The sequence below is a fragment of the Gymnodraco acuticeps genome, unplaced genomic scaffold, assembly GCF_902827175.1.
Source record: "Gymnodraco acuticeps unplaced genomic scaffold, fGymAcu1.1, whole genome shotgun sequence".
NCBI classification, from domain to species: domain Eukaryota; kingdom Metazoa; phylum Chordata; class Actinopteri; order Perciformes; family Bathydraconidae; genus Gymnodraco; species Gymnodraco acuticeps.
In genome coordinates this window covers 1,030,357-1,057,165 of record NW_022990047.1, presented here as the reverse complement: position 1 = coordinate 1,057,165, position 26,809 = coordinate 1,030,357, and the positions used below count along the sequence as shown (strand labels likewise).

The 26,809-nt window shown below is 41.4% G+C and overlaps 1 protein-coding gene across 1 annotated transcript in view; it reads left to right on the top strand.

Annotated features, from left to right (window-relative positions):
- The window catches only part of shank3a (SH3 and multiple ankyrin repeat domains 3a), a 242,261-nt gene that overhangs the window by 154,622 nt on the left and 60,830 nt on the right, over positions 1 to 26,809 (top strand). Inside the window, 14 exon segments of the mRNA XM_034215672.1 lie at positions 330 to 485; positions 1,191 to 1,285; positions 1,287 to 1,325; positions 1,327 to 1,357; positions 4,557 to 4,672; positions 11,161 to 11,238; positions 11,653 to 11,695; positions 11,698 to 11,718; positions 12,700 to 12,758; positions 12,760 to 12,832; positions 12,835 to 12,929; positions 13,523 to 13,692; positions 24,115 to 24,157; positions 24,159 to 24,297. Coding sequence (XP_034071563.1) covers positions 330 to 485; positions 1,191 to 1,285; positions 1,287 to 1,325; positions 1,327 to 1,357; positions 4,557 to 4,672; positions 11,161 to 11,238; positions 11,653 to 11,695; positions 11,698 to 11,718; positions 12,700 to 12,758; positions 12,760 to 12,832; positions 12,835 to 12,929; positions 13,523 to 13,692; positions 24,115 to 24,157; positions 24,159 to 24,297 — 1,158 coding nt within the window.

Here is a 26,809-nt window from a genome sequence, read left to right as displayed (position 1 = left end):
ATCTCCTCACATTTATGCAAATGTTTGTCCAGCCATAAAGGAGATGTCACTGTTGGGAAGCGGGATGAATAAGAATGGCTTGGGTTAACACCAACAGGAAGCAGTCACTTAGGCAGACCAGAGGGTGACAGTCACCAGGCAGTCATCCAGATGCAGAGTCACTGGAAAGTATACCCACTGTTTTACGAATGGAGCCGGCGATTTATGTCTGCAAATATTGACAGGTTCAATTTTTTAAATGTCAACTTTGTAAGATGAATGCACAGTAAAGCCACTGGAAATATGTTGATTTTTGAATTAGTTTGCTCACTCATCCTTGTGTTTGACAGAATGTCCTCTAACGCTGGCAGCACAGCTGGAGGGATGTGCAGAGCTCATCAAGGTGCTGAAGAGTGGGGGGGTGCATCTGGACTACAGAACAAAAGATGGCATTACTGCCCTACACAAGGCTGTGCGCAGCAAGAACCATACAGCGCTTATAGTGAGTATAACATGCACAGCCTCGCAGTCACACACACTCACACACACACAATCGTAGCAGAAAGCTGACTCCTCTCTTTGTCTTTCTTCTGCTACTCCAATTGCCCGCCTGCAAACTTTCCCTTTGGGAAGGCAGAGTTTGCAGGTAGGCAATCTCTGGCAGAGGGTGCTTGAGAAATCGAGCACAGAGGGAGCTTGAGCAATTACCAAATATGTGGGGATTAGCATGCTCTCTCTCAATGGGCTGGCATATTCAGAGAATGGCCTTGTATGTGTCGGGTTTGAGGAGGCTCGTAACCTAAATGAAAGGATTTATGAGTCATATAATTGATTTCCTGTTGAGCCAGAGCTGTTGAAAATAAAATTGGTTATTTCCGGTCTGTCAATATCAATATCCAAATATTCAATGACACTAAGCCGTCCAACATGAGTAAACTGTTGGTGCTATCGGTATAATTAGTCTTCTAAAGTTCATTACTCTGACTATTTTTTTTTCAAATAAACGGTATATTATATTTTTATTAAACACATGACCCACATTATAGGAATGCTCTTAGCAGAGTGAAATGTAATTATATGATCAGTACTATTATTACTTTGCTGAATTATTCTTGCAACTGCATTTACCTAGTGTTAATAACATATGTATAATATAGCGACTAATATAGTCCTTTAAGCAATATATTATACTTCTATTCCCACTAGACACTCGCTAGACTTGGTGGCATCGCCTGACTATAAAGACAGTAGGGGGTTGACTCCACTCTATCACAGCTCCATGGTGGGAGGAGGACCCTACTGCTGTGCAGCTGCTGCTGCACGACCATGCCCAGGTCGGCTGTGTGAGACGAGAACGGCTGGCAGGAGATACGACAAGGTAATACACACACCACACCACACACACACACACACACACACACACAACACACACACACACACACACACACACACACACACACACACACACACACACACACACACACACAACACACACCACATCACACACACACCACCACACACACATTCACACACCACACCACATCACACCACACACAACAGTGATGGATTGTGCACAATACAGATGTAGTTACAAAGGTAGAGGTCAGTCACATTTAATTGATTTTACGTTTCCTTCTGTAGAGAATGTATTTCGTGGTGGTTGAATCCCTTGGGAGGAGGGGGGGTCATGGGCTGGTGGGAAGCTCCAGCTTGGGTAGAAAGTCATTCTTCCCCAGTCTGAAGGTTTGAACATGCACCAGTTTGGAACACTTTTCAATCAATCTGCACTTCTGACTTTTTAAGTATATATTAATATTTAAAACATTGTTTTTGTTTTCCTGTAAATGTATAAGGGTTAGGGGCCAAAATAAATATTCTATTCCAAAAACACTACTGAAACATTGCATTATTCATTGCTTTAACCACAAACACTTAAACATGTATGGTGCACATGCTCACACAATCTGAATGCAAGCACAAACACCAATGGCTACTAAAGGTCATTATATAGACATATATTGTTCTAAACTAAGTGAAGTAGTGGCTTGCAAAAATGACTTTACTGGGTTTTCAGAGTTCATTGACACCAACAGTTCATCGTGCTATTGTTGTTGCAGCTGTATCTGTGCCAGTGTCCGGCAGGTTCAAGCAGTCGGTAAATCTAAGTGAACCATAGAAATAGTTGCCATATTGTGTGCATGTTATACTCGTATTGCATCAAGCCATGCCCTGCTCTGTAAACACAACGGTTGTTTTTTGTTTGTGTCAGGGCTTTTAGGCTTATATCAGACAGAAAGACACTGGAGGTCTGAAGGCCTGTGTAAGAAAAGGCACAACAGAAAGCTCATCTCTTCTGTTGCTCACACTGAATATAAATAAAATGCTGTATGGAATCAAGCTCATACCACTTATGTTATATTTGTATGTAAATCTTCTTGATTATTTTCCAAATAAATTATCAATATTTGTAAACATAGGATATGACACCGCACTTGTATTCATTTAGTTATAGTGTTGTTCTAATGTAATAAAATAACTAATAAGAAGTGAGAATTAGCAGAAACCCGACTCAGGAGGTAACATTTCAAAAGAGGGTCAGTCAGGGGATTTGCACCTTCATTACCTGCATGTTCTCCAACTCCCCACTTCATCTATATTTCTCTCCCTCATAGCTTCTACCTTTAAGTCTTGATAATTCTCAAGGTCCTGCTAATTGTGGTCGTTGTTGAGTAATTCATGAGCAAGATGGAAAAGTTCACAGTAAAACGTTTTTTTGTTCCCTGGGAATAAGCTCAACTGAACTTTGTCGCCTAGAAAAGTACACTCTATTAAGTTTCAATTAAACCATAGAATGGTGTTGTAGAGAACCGATTTTTTTGAACGAAGTATGTTGGATCAAAAGGTTGTGGTATGATGCAAAAACCAGTTCATACACATAGAATTATGTTCCACATATGGAAGATTTAGGGCAATTTTATGTCATATGTTGTTGTATTGCACTGTACACAAAACAAAACAACATTTACTCACATGTCATGTCCTGTACAGGGGAAAAACACATCTACACCATTTAGGTGTAGCAGTCCATCTTTATGTTTGTCACAATATACTGCTGCTTTGATATACATGTTGTTGGAAGTGGTTCTCTACTGAATATGACTAGTGACCACTGGAAAAACTTGTTTTGGTTTTTTCTGCTGATCTCTGACTGCAGGACTTAAACCAAAGTGAAATGATTTCACCTTTCACTTTTGTATGAAAGGTACTGTATATGAATGAAACTTGCACACAAACACACACACAGCGTAAACACTTAGCCTTTATGGCAATTTTAGGAGTGTTGATTATGCTTATGGTTAATCTCATGAATGGGCACTGAAGAGCTGTTATTCATCAGTCTAAACTCAAGCAATTTGCTTTAAAGTTTGTGCAGTTACAGTCTGTTGAATCCACCATGGCACAGAGAACTTTGAGTATATAAATACAAAAATATTCTTGCATTACGCCCACTGGTACCTTTAGTGCTGTCTCCATCACACACCATGTCTCTCCTCCATTTTGCTTACCTAAAGATGGCGTGCTAAGGAGAGGCTACCTTAGGGAAAGATGAAGTCAAGAATGAAAACTGAGGGTTTGTTTTTTATACTTGTCTCCCAGGTTTTAAAGAGGACTCAGATGATGTTATAAATGCAAGACACAGAGTAAATCCAAAGGTCCTTCAGCCCTCACACATGTTCTCCCTATGTCTACCTCCTTTTCCTTGTCTTTCCTTTTTCTGTGACCTTTCCAGCATTAGTATTCTAGAGGAATACATGGTGTACAATAGGATACACTGCTGAAGGTGTGATAACCAACAACAATCCCAACATCATTTGTGTGCTGTCTCCTCACTGTCACACACTCTTAGCGAGACAGAACACAGGAGGGGAAAACAATTGCTGGGGAGAGACGGTGTGCTTCTTTGTCAATGACACAGGACAAAACTACAGAGTAGGAGGCAAAAGAGGTAGAGGAGGTAAAGATAAGATGAAAAGTGTATTGCTTCCAGTTATGGGAAACAAGGCGCTGAAAAAAGGAATCTCATTTTGTGAGAATAATTTTACCTCAGAGATTTTGCCTCAGGTGAACAAGGGTCTCTCCTGCTTTACGAGACTGTGAACCACATGTGTGAGGGAATTAGCCCCCAGGGAAAAAAACTATGGAAAATATTTCCAAACTTGTAACATTTCTGAGGTCTACAACTTTTAAAATTGTTGTATTTAAAAACAACTTGCTGTTTTAACAGGCAGAACCAGAGGGTGTACTGCACCCTAACACTTGATTGTTCATCGAGCTTTAGTTTTACTTTTCAGTTTTCTTTACTGGGATTGATAAGCTCACATAAACACAATGAGCTCTGGTTAAATCCAGTGTGTCACTATTTTTACACACTACACCTTTTTGTCATCTATTTAATTTTGACAAATTAAATAGATCATTTTCTCAGACACACTGGGTGATTGCTCCCTTTTCACTTTGTAACTAAACAAGGATTAATGATGTTTTAAAAGAGGTAATGAATGAATGTGTGCTTTCAGGCATGCGCTATGGCCACGTTCAGCACTTGGAGCACCTGCTGTTCTACGGAGCCGACATGAGCTCCCAGATAGCATCTGGAAACACCGCCCTCCATGTGTGTGCTCTCTACAACCAGGTAACTAGCTGTTTTTTTTTAATTGCTTGTGTGCTTAGAGAATGGTGGTTTTTCTCCAGGAAAGACATGCATATTGGACTGTTTGTGCGATACATGACTTTACATCCAATATTCAGGGCAAAAGGAAGAAGAGGATTCATATTCACAGAGCTGTTGCAAAGTGGCAGTTTTGATGCAATTCTTAAATTGAATGTACGGTATGTAGGCATTGTGAGGCATTAGGATCTACAGTAGCTTGTTCTCCTAGAAGAGAGCAGAGCAGTTTCTGTGCTTTAACGGTATGGGGTTGAGCTTTATGTGTCTAGCTCGAGGACACTTGTATCGATTTGTGGTTTATATGGCCTTCTGATTTGCAGGATATACACCATGCAATGCCTCTTTATGTGTGTGCTCGTACATGCACACCTGTGTAGCTTAAGCTAAAGGATACTCTGAGTAGGTGGCGTCTGAAGCAGATGTATCCGTTTACCTGGTCATTATGGACACTGTATTTGTTGGCTGTTTTGATAATTGACTGAAAGCGGATAATCAGGGAGAAGTGGGTCTAAGTAGGATTTTGACAACAAAACGGCCAAAGAGCAGGGGTATGTCTGCCATATGTATTCCATGTCATTAATGCACTCTGTCGGCTGCAATTTGGATGAAAGCTGCAAACAGTGTTTTGTTGCGCTGAACCTTAGAGACTCTCAGAGTCAGAGGAGGACTGTGTGTTGCTAGCGTTATTATTTTGTGTGGGAGTTATTATAGTGGATTACCTCAAGCTCTCATTCATGAGTACACACTGAGGATCTTACCTTGGTCTGTATAGATAATAATGTTCTGTTTGCACAGCATGTCATAAAGGCTACAGCCAGGGTATTTTACAGCTTTCTATAAATCCCATAAGAGATTTTAAAGAAATAATCCTCTTTAATCTATATCCTATATCCAAGGTGATATTCATCGCAAAATAAACTACAGTGCCCACATTAGTGGTTATGTCACCCAGTGCAACGATTAAGTGTTTTTAATAGTTTTTAGGCAACGATAATAGTTGTTAGAATATAAATGGTTTGTGGTCATCATGTTCTAGGAGGTGTTTGGCAATAAGAAAAACATAGAACATTTACACGCTTTTTCTTTATCCATCATTTTCATCAAAATTAGCATCAGCTCAATTCTTTCAAGAAAAATCAATCAAGCCAGCAGCTGCCAACTCTCCAAGTGATGAAATGTTCACTGGCTGAGAAGATGATTTGGGTCGTATAAAGTAGCTCATAAAGTAATAATGTGATTCAAGGTCTTATGAGGCTGTGATACGGGAAAAGACAAAGGCATAGTGTATATTTTAAATATTAATGAATGTGTTCTATATCAGAGAGGTACATGAGTACACCGGGCCATGAGAGCTTCAAATACTCCTGGGAAAAAGACGAGAGTATTCCGTGAGGTTCAGATGTGTCCATATGTTGCTCTTCTCCTGTTGGTTGGATGCTCCATAAGTAACATTGCAACTTGACGTTCTGCAAAAGGCTTTCCTGCTCCTTTGGAAAATAGAGAGTGGTGCTCAGTTCATGAACATTAAATGAGCACTTACTCCTCTCTCTCACTCACTCACTCTCTCTGTCTTTTGCAAATGAACAAGTCAAAAAGTGCATTCATGAATGTGTTTACGTGTTGTATTTGTAGCTGTGTACGTCGTGCACATGTTTCAGTCATGAGGAATGACCTGGTTTAACTGAACACCATTCTCAGGAGTGTGTGTGTGTGTGTGTGTGTGTGTGTGTGTGTGTGTGGTGTGGTGTGTGGGGTGTTGTGTGTGTGTGGTGTGGTGTGGTGTGTGGTGTGTGTGTGTGTGTGGTGTGTGTGTGTGTGTGTGTGTGTGTGTTGGTGTGTGTGTGTGTGTGTGGGTTGTGTGTGTGTGTGTGTTGTGTGGTGTGTGTGTGGTGTGTGTGTGTGTGTGTGTGTGTGTGTGTGTGTGTGTGTGCGTGTTTTGGAGGCACAGCATCAACATTTAACAGGCTGTTCGCAACACATCCACGTGACTGAAGTCATTCGGTGTCACTCTTGTCAGTGGAGGGCCGGTCGTGATTGTATGTGGACTGAATATAATCAAAGAGATAATGAATTAATGAATAGTTTTTATCTACTCATACAACTTATTTTAAGTTAACAGTCTTGTTATGGTCACACTCCGAGCTCTTGTCTACTTCCACTGTTTAGCACGTCGAGGCTGATGATCCCAGATACAGGTCTCTTAGCTGGGGTTCCAGCAAGCCTCGAGTCAGGCCTTGCTCGGATGATTATTGTACCATACAGACAGAAAAAAAGGCGCTTTGAATTTACCGGGAACCTAGTCGTCTAATGGCCACAGATCAATACACCATATGGAGAGGAAAGGATAAGTGTCCAGAAAGAGGAAAAGTTTGGAGAGCAGAGAAGAGAACAGCAAGGTGCATAACTATCATTAGCAACACAGCAATAAGCTTGAATCGAGTTGTTCTATTGCCACAGTTCGATCGACGACTCATTCACATAACTTTACTACTGAGCTTTTTGGCTAGGCCCTGTCATATAGTTGATTAGCAGCAATGAATGAATGCATAGCAGGGGTCTTCTACCTGGCAGACAGATCCATGGGAGGTGCTGGGCTGAATGATTGAGAAAGGACACAGTAGGTAAGGCAAATGGGAACAACACTGATGAGGGACATTAAAGAGAGGTGGCACAGGACACACACAGGACTTTTGGAAGTAATGGAATCTTGCTGCAACTCTATAATAAGCTGTATGGAAGATGTATCAATGTACTTCATGCCACAGTGATTGTAGGCTGCAGTTGTGCACAATAATGAGGAGGAATTCAGAACTCATTTACAGTGTTGCAGCAGTAAATTACACATGTTATGTGCTTCAGATTAGTCACATTCCAATGTAAAAAACAAGCCCAATGTGCAGTGAAGGATCTGCGTATATCTAATGAGAGAAGGGATCATCAAATGTATAAACATGGCTGTGAAGAGGTACCATCTGTCACACTCTTTACACATGACTGACCCGTGTCAATGCTGTAAAGTACTTGATGTAGCTCACTGTGTATTCCTGTGTAGATAATATAATCACATCTAGAAACCATGGTGAGATCTACTGGAAATGTTTCCTTAATGAATTCCTATAGGAAGCCTTGGAGAGAAGAGAAAGACAGATGGCCTTCACTGTAATTGGTGTGTGTGTGTATGTGTGTGTCTGAGTGTTTGTTTGCCTGTTTGTGCATGTCCTTGTAAAAGAGTGTAGAATGTCTCAATAGCACAAATGATAGTTAAATGGAATTCAGTAGTTGTTCTTAAAACTTGATTTTCCTAAATATGTAAGGATGTAACATGCGTTGACATGGACATCAGTAAAAGTAAATAAAAAAGGTTAAGTTGTATGATTTTGATTATTTTTTATTTTCTTTGATAATGTTTCACCACATTAAAAATCAGCAAAAGCTACAACTTGTGTTTTGTATCAAAGAGGAGAAAGACGTCCCGTCTATCATATAGCAATCCTTCAACACTTCTCTCCAGCATTAATGTATTGTCCATTATATAACAGGTTTTTCTTAAACTTGTTTTATGACCTTGCTTTTGTGGCTAAAAACAGAAAGGTAACTAACCAAAAAACATATGGTGTTCATTTCGATCATTACGCGGTGTGTTGGTGTGTGTGTGTGTGTGTGTGTGTGGTGTCTGTGTGTGTGTGTGTGGTTGTGTGTGTTTGTGTGTGTGTGTGTGTGTGGCTGTGTGTGGTGTGTGTTGTGTGTGTGTGGTGTGTGTGTGCGCGTGTGCGTCTGTCCCTCAACATGACAGGAGTCACCAGAGTTAGTGGTGCTGTGTGTAGAGCAAAACTAGTCGCGTTTATTCTGCACTCAGTGATTGAATACAAAATCAACCCTTTTTTTCTTTAACACTCAGAACATTATATACTGTAGCAATAGTTTGAGACAAAAGAGAGAAGGAGAGAGAGGGAGAGAAAGAGTGTGTTGTAAAACTATATAGGGTGTCTGTTTCATCCTTGTTGTAATGTGTTTCTTGGATTTAATTAATTTCAGCCTCCTTTTGCATTTTAAGTATAGTTTAGCCAATGCTTGTCCAACAAGCTCTACGTTGAATTCCTTTTATAAAATACAGTGTTTTACTACACTTACTTGAACATGTTGTGATTAGTACAGAGCATGTTGGGGTCTTTTTGTGTCTCTTTTCTTTGTCTTTTCTTCCTGCTATGTTTACTGAAATTCAAGATAAAAGTATATTAAAACTAGGGCTGGATGGTATGAGATAGAAGCAGTATCAATGTAAGTCTGGACACTAACAACATGTATTGGCACGTCACCATTATAATTTGTTAAAATCTTACTTTACAAATACAGTGCTACACAAAGACATGGCTAAGAGTTCAAGTTAAACCATCCATGTCCATTATATAACAGGTTTTTCTTAAAACTTGTTTTATGACCTTGCTTTTGTGGCTCAAAACAGAAAGGTACTAACCAAAAAACATATGGTGTTCATTTCGATTCATTACGCTGTGTGGTGTGTGTGTGTGTGTGGTGTGTGTGTGTGTGTGTGTGTGTGTGTGTGTGTGTGTGTGTGTGTGTGTGTGTGTGTGTGTGTGTGTGTTGTGTGTGGTGTGTGTGTGTGTGTGTGTGTGGTGTGTGTGTGTGTGTGTGTGTGTGTGTGGTGTGTGTGTGTGTGTGTGTGTGTGTGTGTGTGTGTGTGTGTGTTGTGTGTGTGTGTGTGGTGTGTGTCATTGTGCATGCAACTGCATAATGTATGGTTGATTAGCGATCATCACACTTTAAAGCCGCAGGCATTTATCTATATACGTTTTTAGATGTTTTAGACCCTGAGCAGTTGGGCTATTAGTAGTAAGAGTGATCATGCATTATTCATAACACACCATTTACAAATATCCCCATGTATTTACCATCCATGTTTACATGTACGTGCTAATGCAGGACACCATGGTCATTTCAGGGCAGAGTCCGGCACCCACGTAGCTACCATCTGTGTGTTTTACCAGAAGAGGGGTGCTCCAGTTTGTTTGTGTTAACCTCATACTGTTGCAAGACCAGTTAATCAGATAAACCACGGATTATGAGGGAAATCACATGGATCTGTTTTACTTGACATTAGTTCAAATAGTGTGTGTGTGTGGTGTGTGTGTGTGTGTGTGTGTGTGTGTGTGTGTGGTGTGGTGTGTGTGTGTGTGTGTGTGTGGTGTGTGTGTGTGTGTGTGTGTGCGTGTGTGTGTGTGTGTGGTGTGTGTGTGTGTGTGTGTGTGTGTGTGTGTGTGTGTGTGTGTGTGTGTGTGTGTGAGTGTGTGTGTGCGCTGTGTGCGTGTTGTCCCTCAACATGACAGGAGTCACCAGAGTTAGTGTGCTGTGTGTAGAGCAAAACTAGTCGCGTTTATTCTGCACTCAGTGATGAATACAAAATCAACCCTTTTTTTCTTTAACACTCAGAAACATTATATACTGTAGCAATAGTTTGAGACAAAGAGAGAAGGAGAGAGAGGGAGAGAAAGAGTGTGTTGTAAAACTATATAGGGTGTCTGTTTCATCCTTGTTGTAATGTGTTTCTTGGATTTAATTCATTTCAGCCTCCTTTTGCATTTTAAGTATAGTTTAGCCAATGCTTGTCCAACAAGCTCTACGTTGAATTCCTTTTATAAAATACAGTGTTTTACTACACTTACTTGAACATGTTGTGATTAGTACAGAGCATGTTGGGGTCTTTTTGTGTCTCTTTCTTTGTCTTTTCTTCCTGCTATGTTTACTGAAATTCAAAGATAAAGTATATTAAAACTAGGGCTGGATGGTATGAGATAGAAGCAGTATCAATGTAAGTCTGGACACTAACAACATGTATTGGCACGTCACCATTATAATTTGTTAAAATCTTACTTTACAAATACAGTGCTACACAAAGACATGGCTAAGAGTTCAAGTTAAACCATCCATTTCAACATGTATTCCACTCATATCCATTAAAAGTTAAGAGCAGAGCAGGAGGTCCAGCAACTCTGACTTAATTAAAGGCCGTAAAAAATATTAATAAAAGATCAATTGCAGCTTGTAGCATATTACAATTATTTGAATGTCAAATTCAACACAAACAACCTCACCCATCGTCTATCTGCTTCTAGTATTAGTCGGAGGGTATTTAGTGTTTTCCCTATTTCCTTCTAAAAATCGCTTCATAGTTAATTAGTAGTGAATATGGTTGCATTGTAGATAATTGTGTGTGTGTGTGTGTGTGTGCATTGTTGTTCATTATGCACTTCATCTGCTGGAGTCAGTGCTCACACTTTCAAACATATCATGCAGTAATGCTGCCTCTGTTCAAATGTTCTCACGGCACCGTTTCTTTAAATCTAATATTTCTGTTTGAATGTTGCAGATGGTAAAATATAGTGATCTAAAACTCCTAGCTAACCAACCACACACATGTTGCTCTCCTCATTCAGGACAGCTGTGCACGAGTTATCCTGTTCCGGGGGGCCAATAAAGAAATAAAGAACTACAACAGCCAGAGCGCCTTTCAGGTATGTTTGTTATCCAAAACCTCTGCATGCCATGGGACTACTTAACATACCCTACATCTTTGACATGTCAGAGCTAAACGGATTGAATGACTTGTCTTACACAGATACATGCTGCTAAATTGAATGTATTGATCTCTTTTAAAACACCCAATTTGGGCTTTGCTGAATACTAGTCTTTTCTGGTTGATGAAGTCTGTGTAAAATTGAGACTGACGCTTCCTGTGGAAATCAAAGTTAATTTGTTTCTACACAAGGCAGAACATTGCCAGACGTACTGATTTTAAACACAACAAAGGAGTACATGTGTAAACATTATGCGATTTCTTTGTCGACAATTTTTTGCTTTTATTTTTTGTGTAGCTTCTGTCACTTATGTGTTGCTCCTTTCCTTTCCCTGTCTCTCTCCATTGCCAGGTGGCTATTATAGCAGGAAACTTTGATCTGGCTGAAATCATAAAGGTCACAAAGTATCAGATGTTGGTAAGTTAACAGCGGTGGTAGTATTTCTCTACCTGGCTGCCTCAGTGTTTCATAGGATTCAGACATGAATGAGGTATCAGGGAGTGATCAGACTGAAGAATGCCTGAGCGTAGATAGAGAAGCTCAAAAAGGTGAGGACAGGTTATAGACTGAGCTGTGTGGAAGTGAAGGGAAGAAAATAGACATTTAAGGAGTGGAGAAGGATTCATGGATTTGTTGGATTCCTGCCGAGCAGTTTCTCCTTGACATATACATACTGGGAAACTCTGCCATCTAGTGTGGACACAATGTAATTCAAGGTTCAAGGTTCTTTATTTTGTCATACGACACCATACATATATAATAATACACCATTATTTTATATTGAAATGCTCATATTTGATCCCAATTAACAAGAAGCAGTTTCAAATGGGAAACCTTATGAACCTCTTTCAATTTACACTTTAAATAAAAGTTGTGCCGCCTTCATTGAACTTTAAATATACTTTAATAATGCATATAAGAACTTATATATACAATTTCAAATATTTTTTAGCTTCAATTTATCATGAAGACATATTAAATTCCCCAGCTACAATAAAACCCAGTTCTGCCTTTCTGAAACATCTAAACGGATATCCTTATTCTTTATTTGGGTCTTCATTCTTCAGGGGTCGATGTTAAAATGTCATCATAGTTATGTAAATGTAGTCCTATATTTTATAGTATATATTAAATTTGATTCTTAAGATTCAAAGGCTTTACTGCAGTACCAGATCCTCTGTGTTTTCCTGTTCCTAACAGATAATAAAATAAGTATTTTGCAAATGAAATGAAAGCACAGCCTACTGTCAGATAAGTGCAACCGTTTAAATACTTTGAGTGACCTTGAGATGTGTGAAGTTTACAGTTATCTCCCCATCAAATAATTCTATTCACTGTGCCTGCTACAGTAGCTTTATATATTATGGTGAGACTGTTAAGACGTGTCTCTTCTTTCAGTGCCTTTCAGGGAGACCCCCTCTTACACCAGCCGTCGACGTATGACAGCGGGACCCCTGCCCCTCGCCACGATCTCTGCTCCGCTCTGCGAGTGACAACAACCTGAACGGGGACCACGATCACATCCACGGTCAGGCCCCAGAGAACCTCGCGGCCGGCAGGGTCACTCCCCCGTCCCCTCACTGCGCAGCCTGCCAGCTTTCGGTCAGCAGCACAGCAGCCTCGGAGAGGTAAGGCGAAAAGGCGAGACTGCAGGTTTGCAAAGTCAGAGATTACAAAACAAGTAAAGAAGGGTTCTCTTTTATCCTTTCGCCTGTATCTACTTGTCTTGAGTCCTTTTTTGTATAACTAATACTGTTGATGTATTGTGATTTTAAGGGTACTAACTTTAACTTTATCATCTGGCCGGGGACAACAGCTGGTGTGGTGGGAATTCATTTATCAAATGTGGATAGAGAATCAAACCATTCAGCTGTCTCTTTCGTAGTGTAACTAACAACATTGCAACAAATCTTCTTAATAAGGAATTTTCCAAAGCTTAGCTAAGAAGTGTGAGAAGTAGTAAATATAGATAAACATTAGCAATAAGAATCACAGAATGATATTATTAAAGTAAGTAAGTGAGTATAATATTTTTCTATTACACTGGAATCAGCAATGTTTTGCTAAAGCTGCCCTATGATGGTTGATCAATGGGGACTGTCCACGACACTATAAAAACTAAAAATGAGAAACAATTTGACACAATCCCATGATAAGAGTGCACAAAGGGGATTACTGTGTCTTACATGTGCATATGAAACCGTCTCTTCTTCTGTGTCAGAGCCGTCATGGAGAGATCCCTGACAGCAGTCTCCAGAGCACAGGCAGCTCCAGATCCTCCCATTCCCGCTCGCCTTCGCTACATCACATGCACGAGGAGGACAGGCCGGTCCCCAGGAGGTCCCACAGCCATGGATACCCTCATGGACACAGCCATCGTGGAAGACTCAGGTCTGTAGGTTTCAGTTGACCTCAGCTCTACTTCATATGTTTCTTTTATTGATCTAAACTGTTTTTAAAAAAAGATTGTAAACAAGCACATGTCTCTCCTCCTGTTCCTGATTCATGTCTCACACTGTCTTGGCAGAATCTAGATAATCTGTGATTGGCTTTGTGATTAAGCACATCCTTTGATATTCAAACTGAATTTAAAATGCCCTATGCAATGTGTCTGAATCACTTGTTAGTCACCAGCATGACATAACATTTATCTGAGCCAAATCTTGTCTATTTATCCATCAATCAAGCCCAGGCAACATATGATAGTCGTTTTCCTGTCAAACTGTATTTGCAACCAGTCCAAAAAGTAATCGGCATAACACATAAACTGGGAATTGAAAATGTGTAGTTTTATGGCTGATTGAAACACTGATCAGTATGAGATCTGGTATAGTAATTTCATTGATCGTTTGGGTTTGAGGGCAATGGTCAGTGGCATCATTGTGTCTGGCATAGAAACATTACTCTTTATATAACCGGTTAGGCTGAAATACAGCATTTTTCCTGCTAGGAGGATGGAGGGCAAATAACCTAGTTCAGATCTGTGTGTGTTTGTCTCGGTGTTTGAATGGGAGGCCATGTATAGCTTTCACAATTCAGAGATAGACAGACGGACCACGGCTAATAATGATCACCATGGGGACCAATTGAAGGTTTTCAAACCTGCGAGTGTGTTTGTATGTCAGTTTTGTGTGAAAGAGGTTGAGGATACATTCTGAGATTATGGCTATGATGGATGTCATTGGCTGGCCACTCGGTTCCAAACAGCCTGTCACTCGCTGATACATACATCCACAGATGTAGTTGTGCTGCTGGGGAACAAATCCCCCCCTTGTACACCGTGCCATTAGACGAACTGCACAGTAAACTAAGGCTCTGATCACATCTTGGAGCGATAGATTTAAGTGGTCTACTGGCACTTGGTTTGTTAAGCTTTTTATTATGATCATATGTCAGAGCAAGATTACCTATGTGCAGCACACACCTAATTTGATTCCTGGATGCCACACACACACAACGTGTGTGTGTGTGTGTGTGTGTGTGTGTGTGTGTGTGTGTGTGTGTGTGTGTGTGTGTGTGTGTGTGTGTGTGTGTGTGTGGTGTGTGTGTGTGTGTGTGTTGTGTGTGTGTGTGGTGTGTGTGTGTGTGTGTGTGGGTGTGTGTGTGGTGTGTGTGTGTGTTGTGTGTGTGTGTGTGTGTGTGTGTGTGTGTGGTGTGTGTGTGTGTGTGTGTGTGTGTGTGTGTGTGTGTGACAGGGGAATTGCATTACAGACACAGCACCAGCCTTACTCCCCCTCTCCCTTTAATACTCTCCTGTCACTTTACTACATCCATCAAAGACTCTGTTTCTCTCTCGCTCTCTCTCTCTCATTCACACACACATACAGACACACTTAAAAATATAAACACAATGCCATTAATCTGCACTATGGTTTGCAGCCACAGAGCAAACATCATTCTTTATTAAATCATGTAACATGCTCACATCAAACCGCATAGAGACAAAAGCTCTAAATCTTATCTATAATCTTCACTCAATCTTAAATCACTTTATATAAAGTACATAAAGTTCATTAATAAACTTACAGTGGAGTGTTAACCACCCACCACTCATTCTATTAATTGTGTTCCTCATTATGGTAACAAACTAAGTGCATTTCTCTGCTATATCTGGCACTGCAGTTGGCATCATTATTTAGTGACAGAGAAAAACATGTTTTGCTCTGTCATTGTGCACAATGCTTATTGTGTAGTCAAAATGCTAAGCTAGAGAAAGAGGAAACAGTGCGAAAGAAAAAGGAGAAAGCAGGTTTAGTATGTCTGCTGTGTCCTGGCCTAAATGCCCTTCTAACACACAGGGAGTTGTCCTTTAGTGTGCATCCACACTTATACTACGTAATAAAGTGAGGGTGAAGTGTATTAAAAGCCCAAAACGAGCAGCTGGTCTCTATGGCCAGAACCTGCCACCCAAGTGAGACTGATGCTGTCCTTCAATATTTCCCCTCCAATATTTCTCCCTCCCTCTCTCTGTTTCTCTCTCTGACCTTCTGTTATGCCCACGGTAACTCTAGAGGCATTATGGGTACCGGGGAGTGTTGAAATTAGCTTGGCCGGTCAGCAGCCCGCCCATCGGTTCCTGTGGAACTCACCATCACTTCCTCTTCTGTGGGCGTGTGTTGCCAGGGTTCAAAAGCTCTGCCAGCCTCCGTAGAAGTTTAGAGGCGACAACAGAGAGGATACAGACAGAGGCTCATTATACACTAGATCAGATGAGGAAAGCAACAAAGCTAACCAGTACAAATTAAAGCAGAAAAGTGTGTGTAAAACATCTCTGTAGTTAACATTATAATAGGACAAGAGGCTGGCTGCTGATATGATAAGGTGACACATTTCGTAACAGGTTTACATTGGCTACTTAGCATGATGTGCTGTCAATACAAAGAGATAATAATCATCAAGAGGGCTCTGTCTGACAGTGTCAGTGTCAGAAATTGGGTTATTAAGCATTGCACCTTATAACATATTACTCAGTCTTGGTTGGAGAGGAAGCTAAAATAGATTGAAAAATATTGTGTTTCTAAGCAAAGAGGATCTTTTTCACTTTCAGTTTGTAACAAGAAAATTCACATTTTCAACAACCTGCCTTATAATGTCATTGCAAAATGACTTTGTGCCAATATCTATTAATTAAAATATTTTTTTGGCATAAACATCTGACTGGTTAAGGCAAGAGATAAAAAAAAATAAAAATAACTTGTTTTGTCAAGTTATCAAATCGTTGCCAGCACCATTTCTGTAAAGTACAGTCAGAAAGCAGGCCATTGTTTAAACCAAGTGTCCAGGAGATTTCAAAGCAGGTGCTGAATCCTCATTTCAGATGAAGATTAATTTCAGTCGCACAACATAACCTCAAACATGTTGTCATATAAGGTCGTTGTGGTAGCTTGTGGTGTCAGTAGCAATAAATGCTTTTATTTCCTGCTGTTGTGCTATAGGACCCCCTGTTTGTGATGTGTAATGTCAACATTAAGCCGACGGTGGTATCCAGCTCCTTCACCTTTTAAATCTCTGTTTGTTGCTGTTCCTCCTACCTCTTGTTGACCCCTTTATCCCCTCTTCTTCCTTTGAATTAGTCACACCAGGGCTGTTTGTGTGTAGATTATACCACAACGGTTAAGACAGCCAAGGGCTGAGCTACACAGCAGATAAACAAGGACAAGGGATAGAGAGGAGGGGGGAGAAGTTGAACCTCATCAAAGCAGGACAACCGGTATTGGTTAGTTGCATGTGAATCATTTGTGTCAGAGGGTGTACTGATAGGCTAATGGTGATTTTTCGTTTTTGCAGTTCAAACAGAACTACTCTCGAGTAATCTCTTGCCAGTATCTCCAGTTTTGTGGCAGCAGTAGGATAATATGCTGTGCGTTGATGTCTGTCTTCCACTTTCTCATATCTTCTTGGATATATTTCAAGACGTTCCCGCCCCAAGGCGTTACTGGATTATGTTATCCCTCCGGCGTGTTATTTGTCTTCCCTGGGGTCTCATCCAGGTAACGTGCCCATGAGGTTCACTTTGAGCTCCTTCTGCATATGTAAGCTTTCCTTGACCTGGAGGGTTGAGCCCCAAGACCCTGAAGAGGGAAAACATCATTTTAACTTCTTGTATGCATTTTCTCCTTCTTCTTTTAGTTCCCAGAACTCAAGACCTTAGGTGAGAGGTCAAAATCAGATCAACAAGAGAAGAAATTCCTTTAGGCTCAACTCCCTCTTCACCATGACAGCTCAGAACAGCAGTTAAATCACTGCAGGTGCCATAATCAATACACCTGTCAATATCAGATTATGTTGACCCTTCATTTGATCATCATAAATCATAACATAATCATAAGTCTGTTTCAAGCCCTAAATGGCTTAGGCCTTATGTGCTTTTCCCACTGCAGGAGCTTTCCACTGCAGGAACGCTAGCACGGCTTAGTACGGAATGGTTAGGCCTTGGTAGGCCAGGCTCACTTATGGCTGCGTTTCCATTACAGTTTAGGAAATGGGGTAGTAACTACAGTAACGCAGTGTAGGCGGGGCGATCGGCGGTGTCGGTGGCGGAGCGACGCTGCGTAAAACCCATGACGTCATCGTCAATGCGAACCAGCAAAACATCCGCCGTTAGCTGTTAGCACTCAGAGCTCACAGCTCCTCATATCTGTTCAGAAACTAGACAAAAGTTAAACAAGTACAAACCACATAGACTGCCTGTGTCATGTCGAATACAGTCGCTGGTTTATTTATGTCTGTAGGCCGTTGTTGTGATTGTGATGGAGCATATACTGTACAACGTTAGCTTAGCCTGATTGATCCGATCTCCATTCAGAAACACACAATTGTAAAAGTTGTTTCCGCTCTGCCATCTTGTCTGCACACGCATCATTTTGAAACGTGGTATTACAATTTAATCACTGTAAAATATGTCATTTGTTGTAGTTGTAGCCCCCATTGCCAGCGATTCTCTCGGACCAATTCAGGCCGTCGAGAGTGTTTACGTCACTAGTTTAGCATATTCAGCCCGGTTGTTGGCCCGGTAAGAACCTCAATTTTGAGGGCCAGAAAAAAGGTGAAAAAGTAGCCCCTAGTGGAAAAACCAAAAAAAAAGTAAACCGGGCCCGCTTAAACCGCCTATTAGTTACCCATCTCCCCTCCACAACACCACAACACTCCCTGAAGGACTTCATCAGAAGCCTCCTTCAAGTCCGTTTAAGCTATTAGAGTCTTTTGTAGTCGTAGCCTATTCCAAAACTCCAATAGACAGGATTGCTAAATCATTTAATTTAGCAGTGAACATACAATCCAAGCCATGAGACTATAGTTTGGTCTTTAAATTACATTAAATGACAGTAATCAGAAAAATTAACCCATATATAAAGTTGTAGTGAAAATATTCTAATGTAGGGTAAACTATTTACTGACACTAAGAGTTGGCAGTGTGTGCTAAATGGTTTGTTGATCATCCCCTTTCTCAAATTGAGGTGGAGTTTGGGGTTATGTGTTAATCACGCCAATTTAGACTTTTCTAATTTTGCTTAATGGTGAAGTCTCTGCAAAGCATTAAGCTGTCAATGTGCCAACATATTTGCTGTTCACATCCTTAAAATGTTCTGCCCAATGATTACACGTTCTAATTCCACCGTGATAACCATAAACACTCCCATATCCCGCCAGAGTGATGATTATTGGGATACAAAATGTGATGCTGATTATGAATGTGTTTGAAATGTCCTCATATGACCTTAGATTGATGGGCAATTTGAGGAAAGAGCATTCTACCTGAGGCTGGCAAAGCAGTCATGTGAGAACATCTACAGTGAAGCTGCTTTTTCTGAAAGCATCTGTGTAGAAAGGGCCTTTTGTGGCATTCAGAGTCGTAGGCCGTTCACAGATTTCTACTTCTGAATTGGTTTGGCTGACTCATTATTGAGCTGTTTAAATGTGAACCTGCCTTTAGTAGTCTCACTTATTCCAAACAAGCATCTGAAGTTATTTTCTTTAAAATTCAGAGAAAAAGCGTACTGCATTTGTGGAAAAAGATTGTTGGCATTCGTTTCTCATCATCCAAACAAATACCCCCACCAGTGCTACCTTCCACACATACCACATGTTTAGGGGTTGAAGCCCACAGATGAGAGTCCCAAAAAAAAAAATTAAAACAATATTGGAATCAAGGTCTCTATGATTTATGATAGCTGAATTACTAAGCACCTCATTTATAGCTGTAGTGTACTTTTTTTCAGTGAGATTTTTTCAGTGATTTTTCAGAGATGCTTGAAATGTCTGAGATGAGAATCTATAGAGAAAATTGCCAATTAAGGGACAATAATCCATGTAAGCCTAATTATTTATGACACATGGACAGTTTTTGGAGATCCAAGTTCATATTATTGACTTATCAGTACATTTGTTGGCTGTATTTTCTTTCCTTTTATTGACAGTTGCCATCGTTACAGAGGCATGGCTGGTGTCCTAGGAAAACATGAAGCTTTGTAATTACTCTGCATTAGGTGTGTGTGTGTGGGGTGTAGTGTGTGTGTGTGTGTGTTGTGTGTGTGTGTGTGTGTGTGTGTGTGTGTGTGTGTGTGTGTGTGTGTGTGTGTGTGTGTGTGTGTGTGTGTGTGTGTTGTGTGTGTGTGTGTGTGTTGTGTGTGTGTGTGTGTGTGTGTGTGTGTGTGTTGTGTGTAGTGTGTGGTGTGTGTGTGTGGTGTGTGTGTGTGTGTGTGGTGTGTGTGTGTGTGGTGTGTGTGTGTGTGTGTGTGTGGTGTGTGTGGTGTGTGTGTGTGTGTAATGGATCCTGTCATCTGTATCTGGGTAAAAGCTACTTATAATGAGGCACGGTGGTGCAAGAGAATAAAAGAGAGGAAAGATGGAAATCAGAATACCGAATGAGCAAGAAAATAGCTTTTGCAAATATAGTCAAATTGGCACATAAAAGGTGAGAATCATGTTATACTAAATTGTTTAGGGCGAATAGCATGTTAAAAATCAACACAACAATGCCTAATCCATTGATTGACTATGGAAAAACCAATACTGCATACTAGGAAAATAAAATTGATATATTGATCTTGTCTATACAGTATATCGTCCAAAATCCAACAGGAACACTTGATCAACAAAATAGGGATACAATCTTTACAAAAACATCAAGCTAAACCACTCTGGAGACACGAGAAAATACTGAGTATTTGTTGAGTACTAGGGATGGGAATTTTAAAGCAAATGTATATTTGAATATTCAACCCCCAAAAAAACGGTTAACCGATTAAGAATGTGGGAAAAGATTTTACAAAACATTTATTTATTTATTTTTTTAATTAATTAATTAATTTTCAAATAAGTATAGAAACAAAATTGAATTTGTCAAATGTATTGAACTGGTGATCACAGTTTGAACAGTTGACAGCTATAGGCCTACAGCTTTCATGCTTAAAACATAACTTGATTTTTAAATTAAAGAGGGATCATACACGAACAACATAACCGGTTAGGGTAACGTAACCCTTTACAACAGAGATCAACAACCTATAACAGGGCCTATGCACAGAATGCAGCTATTCAATACTCAATTCTTGTTTAAGAATATGTCTACATGCTCAGGGGAGAGGCGGGGTGCGGAGGCGATTCACAATCAGGCCAGCTGTAGAGAAGACCCTCTCAGCTGGAATTTTGGGCCTAAGATGAGGTTTGAGTCTGCGTGATCTGCGTGTAGGGAGGGGCAAAGCAGCCATATCATTGGCTAGAACTTGCTAGATCTGATGGATTTGGACATAAACGCGAGTGAAGTATAACCGGACGCGAGAGAGAGAGAGAGATCAAGCACCTGCAGCTCTGTATCTGTGAAGGGACCCGGTGAGCGGAGCAAAAACACACCTTTAGACTTAACACATTTAGCTATGGCACTGTCGTATACATTGAATTATTCCATTTGATAATATGTAATCAACTTAGGCACCCCTCCCAGAAAAATAAAATAAAATGTATTATTCAATTATAATAAAAATATTCATAATTCAGATTCTCATAGTCGAACACCTGCATAATTTTGATATTCAATTCATCGTTCCCATCCCTATTGTGTGTACCTCTACTGAAGATGAATACAATTAGAAACCCTTAAAACAGTTTTTAAAGCGTTCTGATCACAATAACAACAAACAAGAGTCCTGCTCTTTGTACTCATTTGGTTTAACATCAAGTGACCTGTAAAAAGCTTCTGGTGGACCCTTCCAGAGGGCTGTTCAACTGTATTACATCCAGAAAATGTTGTCTAATAATGTAGAATTAAAAGCTAAAATACAACTCGTGGGTGGATCATCATACTAATGCTTGCAACAGCAACTTAGACTTAAATGTGATGAAAACATGCAACAGATATTGATATCAAATGAGAAATTGTGTAATCTTACATTGTAAACGTAAAAAGAGAAACATTTATATATTTTATAAATGAAAAAATACATTTAGTTATACATGTATATTTTAAAGTTTGAGTTGGAAACTGCACATGAACATTCTAGATAGACATTTTGAAAACCCATATATCTATGTGCAGTTTCCAATGTAATCCTCGTCGTGTGTAACATAAACGTGTCCATTAAAACTGGGTAGAGAGCAGGACCATGTCCACCCCTCCCTTCTGTCTGCATATAGATAACATGTGTCAACCCCACCATCATCAGCTTCATTGCAGGGAGCAGCTGCGTCCAGCATGTGTAACATAACCTCACAGATGGTGTATGTGTAGGTATGGGTGCAGATTTGAGTCATTGAAATAGATTTGCTTTAAGAAATCAAATGTTTTGGTTCTCTGTGCCACTTTTCAAAGCCCTATTTACCTGACTCTCCAAGCCTCCCCTCCTCTTCGCTGCTGATGTTCATTGCTGAGGCTCAGACATTAACATGCGGGCAGCCATCCCGGCCCCTCGGTCCCTGCGGTAAATTGGAAAGCCGTCAGCAATCCGTTGTTTCGATGGAGCAGGGGGCCAGAGAAAGAGAGGCTGTGTGAGATGGGGGGGGGGGGTGCAAGAAAAGCAATAGTGTTGGGGAAGGAAAAAAGACAAACAAGGCTTGAAATAAGGAAAGGGGCGGATAGATGAATGGAGAACGAAGGGTAAAGGGCACATGAGGCTAGAATCAGGTGAATGGAATCTATAAAGGTGACTGATGCTGGGGGGGGGATTGGCAGGAGGCTAAATGAGGTTGATAGGGTGGATAGATGGGGATGAAGGAGATTAAAGATATCTTTCAAGGAAATGTTCTTCTGACTGACATCAAAGATCAGGACATAATAAAGTTGTAATACATAAGCACGCGTTCAAGTAAATTCTACATCAGGTAAACATGAGGAGAACGGCTGGCGGGTGGTGGCGGCTTATATTTGTATTAATTGTGTTTTTCATTTGTTTCAAAAAATGTGCTTGAGAGAAAGCTTGTGACTTCAAAACAGCAGACTGATGCTGAATGTAACCTGCACAGTGGTGGCAAAGTAGTGATGAATGAATACTAGGCGGAGCTCTGCCGCTGCTGTATTAGAATTCACCGCCAGAGAGAGAGGGAAGGAAGGAAAGAGAGAGAGTGGAGATGCAATGCGAAGAAATGTTGAGAGGGATTAGAGGGTGAAATGGAAGCGAGAGAATGAGAGAAAGAAGGAGGGGATTCAAGGCAAAGAGAAAGAGGGAGGAGCAACAATTCAACTAAATGGGCTGGAGCTTTTTGCCCCCCGCCCTACTGCACACACACACACACACACACACACACACACACACACACACACACACACACACACACACCCACACACACACACTCTCACAGCCTGCCTCAGGGAGCCATGGCGCACGCACGCTTGCAGTCAGACAGGCAGCAGGAGATCAATCGTACTCTGGGACCAGAGTGTGTATGTGACTGTTAGCGATGTGTTAGCAACATGCTGGTGGTGGTGGTGGCGGCGGCGTATGCCATGCAAGCGGAGGTGCAATGGTAGCAGGAGTGGGGGGGCTGTCTGTGTATGTGCCTGTGCGCACGGCTAGTATGCACATAGAGCGCTTGTGGTGTGTGAGCGCGAGCAAACCGTCAAAGGGGAGGGCAGCCAAGGAGCGCAGCAGCAGCACGAGCAGCAGCAGCAGTAGCAGCAGCAGCATTGCCAGAGTGTGTGTGAGTTTGTGTGTGAGCGAGCGTGTGTGTGTAGGGTGGAGGGGAGAGGAGAGGCAGACGCGGTGGGACTCCCAGGAGAAGGAGTGGGGTCGGGAGCAGACCCAGCCTCTCTCCTCCACAGCAGGAGGACCAGGACCCAAGGACAAGGCAGCGTCTGTAACCCAGCCTGGAGCAAACTTGAACTGGGGCAACAGGGACATCTCTGCTCTCTGGAGGGGGGTCTTCTTCTGGAGCCCAACTCAGGATGTGTTTGAGTAAAGGGGAGCTTTTAGACGGATGTGACAGACCCACACAGAGAAGGACACTGTGCAGTCCCTCTTATTTAAACATCCACCTCGGTTAGGATGCGGGGGAGAGTGGAGAAGATAGAAGGAGAGGGTAAAAAGGGAGCAAGAAGGATATTGTCTGTGCTATTAAAGAAGGCAGAGAGGGAATAAGAAGAGGAGGAGGGGGGAGAGTGGATGGGAGGAGTGTCCTCTCCGCTCATGAATGTCCCATGGAACACTGACTGTTGACTGTTGATCGGCAGGCGTTGGACTTGTTTATGAACCGGTCCCTGGTCAGCCTAGCAATCGGGGGGTGTCACTAGGTTGCTGTCCCGCTGACAACCATGTCGGTGACCACAGGCTTCAGTTACCAGCTCCCCGGAATCACCACAGTAACATATGTGTTTGTTTACAGCCCTGGCTCAGTGCAGCGAGACCCAAGCCCCCCACATCACACACCCCCCAGCACTGACAGGCCCCCGCGGGCCCAAACGGAAACTCTACAGCGCTGTCCCGGGACGTACCTTCATCGTGGTCAAGCCCTACACGCCACAGGGGGAGGGAGAGATCCAACTCAACCGAGGAGAAAGAGTCAAAGGTAAATTGTCTGCTTTTGTATGTGTACTTGTTTATTTGATCCTTCCCCGATGCTGTAACTACTTCTGTGCACTACAGCTGTTAATATTCTGGACTTCATCACTACTAGGTATGTTTAGGAACTCCTGTAAAGTTCATGGCTACATGTGGCTCCCATGAGCTGGGTTTGTGCAGAACAAAAGAGGAGACATTCCCATGCTCTCATCTGTCTCAGATACAAAGCACACACCATCACTTCAGTATGTTTTGGGCTGTAAAGCATTTGTGATAGCACCTGGAAGTCATTTGAGTGTTGTTTGGGCTTGACATGGGAACAATCATTTCATCCGGCTTAAAAATTTGCTGTTTTCTGCTTTACAAAGAGGTGCAGTGGCTTCGCTTTCATGTGTTTGTGCTTTTGTCTCTCCATCCATGCTCCACTCAAGACTATGACCATAATGACGTAGAAGGTAAAGTCCATAATATTCTTCTCACCCTGTTTCTTTCCCATACACTTGAGTGTGTCAACCCCACACCTACCTAGTGTAGTAATGAGTTCCTGGTCCTGTTTGAATCCACTTGAGATATGTGCACAATCTCAGTGCAAATCTGTGATTACTTCAAGGAGAGCGCATGCAAATTCAAACAGGTCCCGTGTGCGGTTGGTTGTTGGTATGCATACACACATTGTGTCCTTCTTACTCTCTGAGATTACTTCCCCCCTGAACGTCTTACTGCTTTCCTCCCTCCTCTTATCACCTGTCCACAGACACCCAGCTCCACGTTGACCCTACATCCTGCCACTTCACATACATCACCATGGATCAAACCCACATTAGCCTAATGGAAACAGTTCCCTCATGTCCTCAGAAGGCTGGAAGAGAGATAGAGACCTCTCATGTTCCTTTCAGATCTACAGAGGCACAGGAAGTACAGATTAAGGGTCAATTTGGAATTTCAATTTTTTATTATTGTTTTCAACCACAACACATGCACGCAATGTTATCTCTCTCCCTCTTTCTCAGAAACATTCAATAGCAAACAATCCACACACACTGGTCTAAACCCCTTCCCTCTGCCTGAATACAAATTTAAGTACTCAGATGTTTTTTTCTCCCAGCTTTTGTGACCTTAAAAAACGTGTATCAGTGGATCCCCTCCTGTATGCTTTGATGCCTCACCTTTATAGTAGTGTGTCTGTTCTTTGAGAAACAGAGCTGTCATTTCCACAGGACTTACTAACAACAATTCAGATTTAACAATTAAATCTCATGTTTTTTCTGAATGATACAGTATTGTCTGAAACAGTGATGCATACTGATGTTGACACAAATGTTATCGGAAATGTGATGACTCAACAGCAGCCAGTGTGCCTCCATCTCCTGAATGAATCTGCTGTCACTGGCTTTTCTGTCGGTGCAGCTGAATCCATAACCCTGCCACTAATGTGAACACACAGTATTTTGCCGTTCTTTCATGTTGGCCATGCAGGAAACAAGCTTACAGTCGCATGGCTGCCAGCACCATGACCGAGCCAAGTAAACCATCTGGCTGTGATATGCACCACTGACCATCATAGCCATTACTGTGTTGCATTCACTATACTTCCGTAGTCCTAGAATATATGAGAAATACGTCATGGATTTCAACTGCTTGTTGTGTGTGTGTGTGTGTGTGTGTGTGTGTGTGGTGTGTGTGTGTGTGTGTGTGTGTGTGTGTGTGTGTGTGTGTGTGTGTGTGTGTGTGTGTGTGTGTGTGGTGTGTGTGTGTGTGTGTGTGTGTGTTGTGTGTGTGTGTGTGTGTGTGTGTGTGTGTGTGTGTGTGGTGTGTGTGTGTGTGTGTGGTGTGTGTGTGTGTGTGTGTTGTGTGTGTGTGTGTGTGTGTGTCACTCAAACACTGACATCTTGATTCCTGTTAATGTCTTCACACCCTTGTGTATCACTAGCCATACCAGAGGAGTGTGATGAGATCAGACTGGGTAAATCTCACTAAATGTCTGTGTGTGTGATGTGTGTTAGCGTCCATGCTTGCATATGCAAAACCATAACTGTGTATTAACTACCCTGGTAGTATGACAGATTGGAGGTTGAGGCGAGGGAAATTATAAGTCTTACAGAAATAGATGTGTCCCACTGTGTAGTTTAATGAAGACCATTTTTATTCTCATGGAGACATACTTTAGTTGTCAGCAGTAGACTGTAGCACAATCCCTGTCAAGTGTGTTAGTAGCTGTTCCTTTTTGATTTTATATTTTTCTTGAATATTTATGAAATGCACAATATGATGATTTCTTGTCTACTTCTCGTAGTGGCGGATGAATGGCTGGACTCAGATGGTAAATACAATATACTGAAGCGTTATAGCAAAAATCTTCATAGCATTTGATTCATGTCAAAGTAGTTTTAACTCGTAAGACTTGGTTTTGTGATTTTAACTTGGTTCATTAAAGTGAGCTGAAATTAGTAGTATGTACTGTAATGGGTGCTGTAGCAATATAGAGTTATATATTGATGACAAAAGATTTGAAAGAGCAC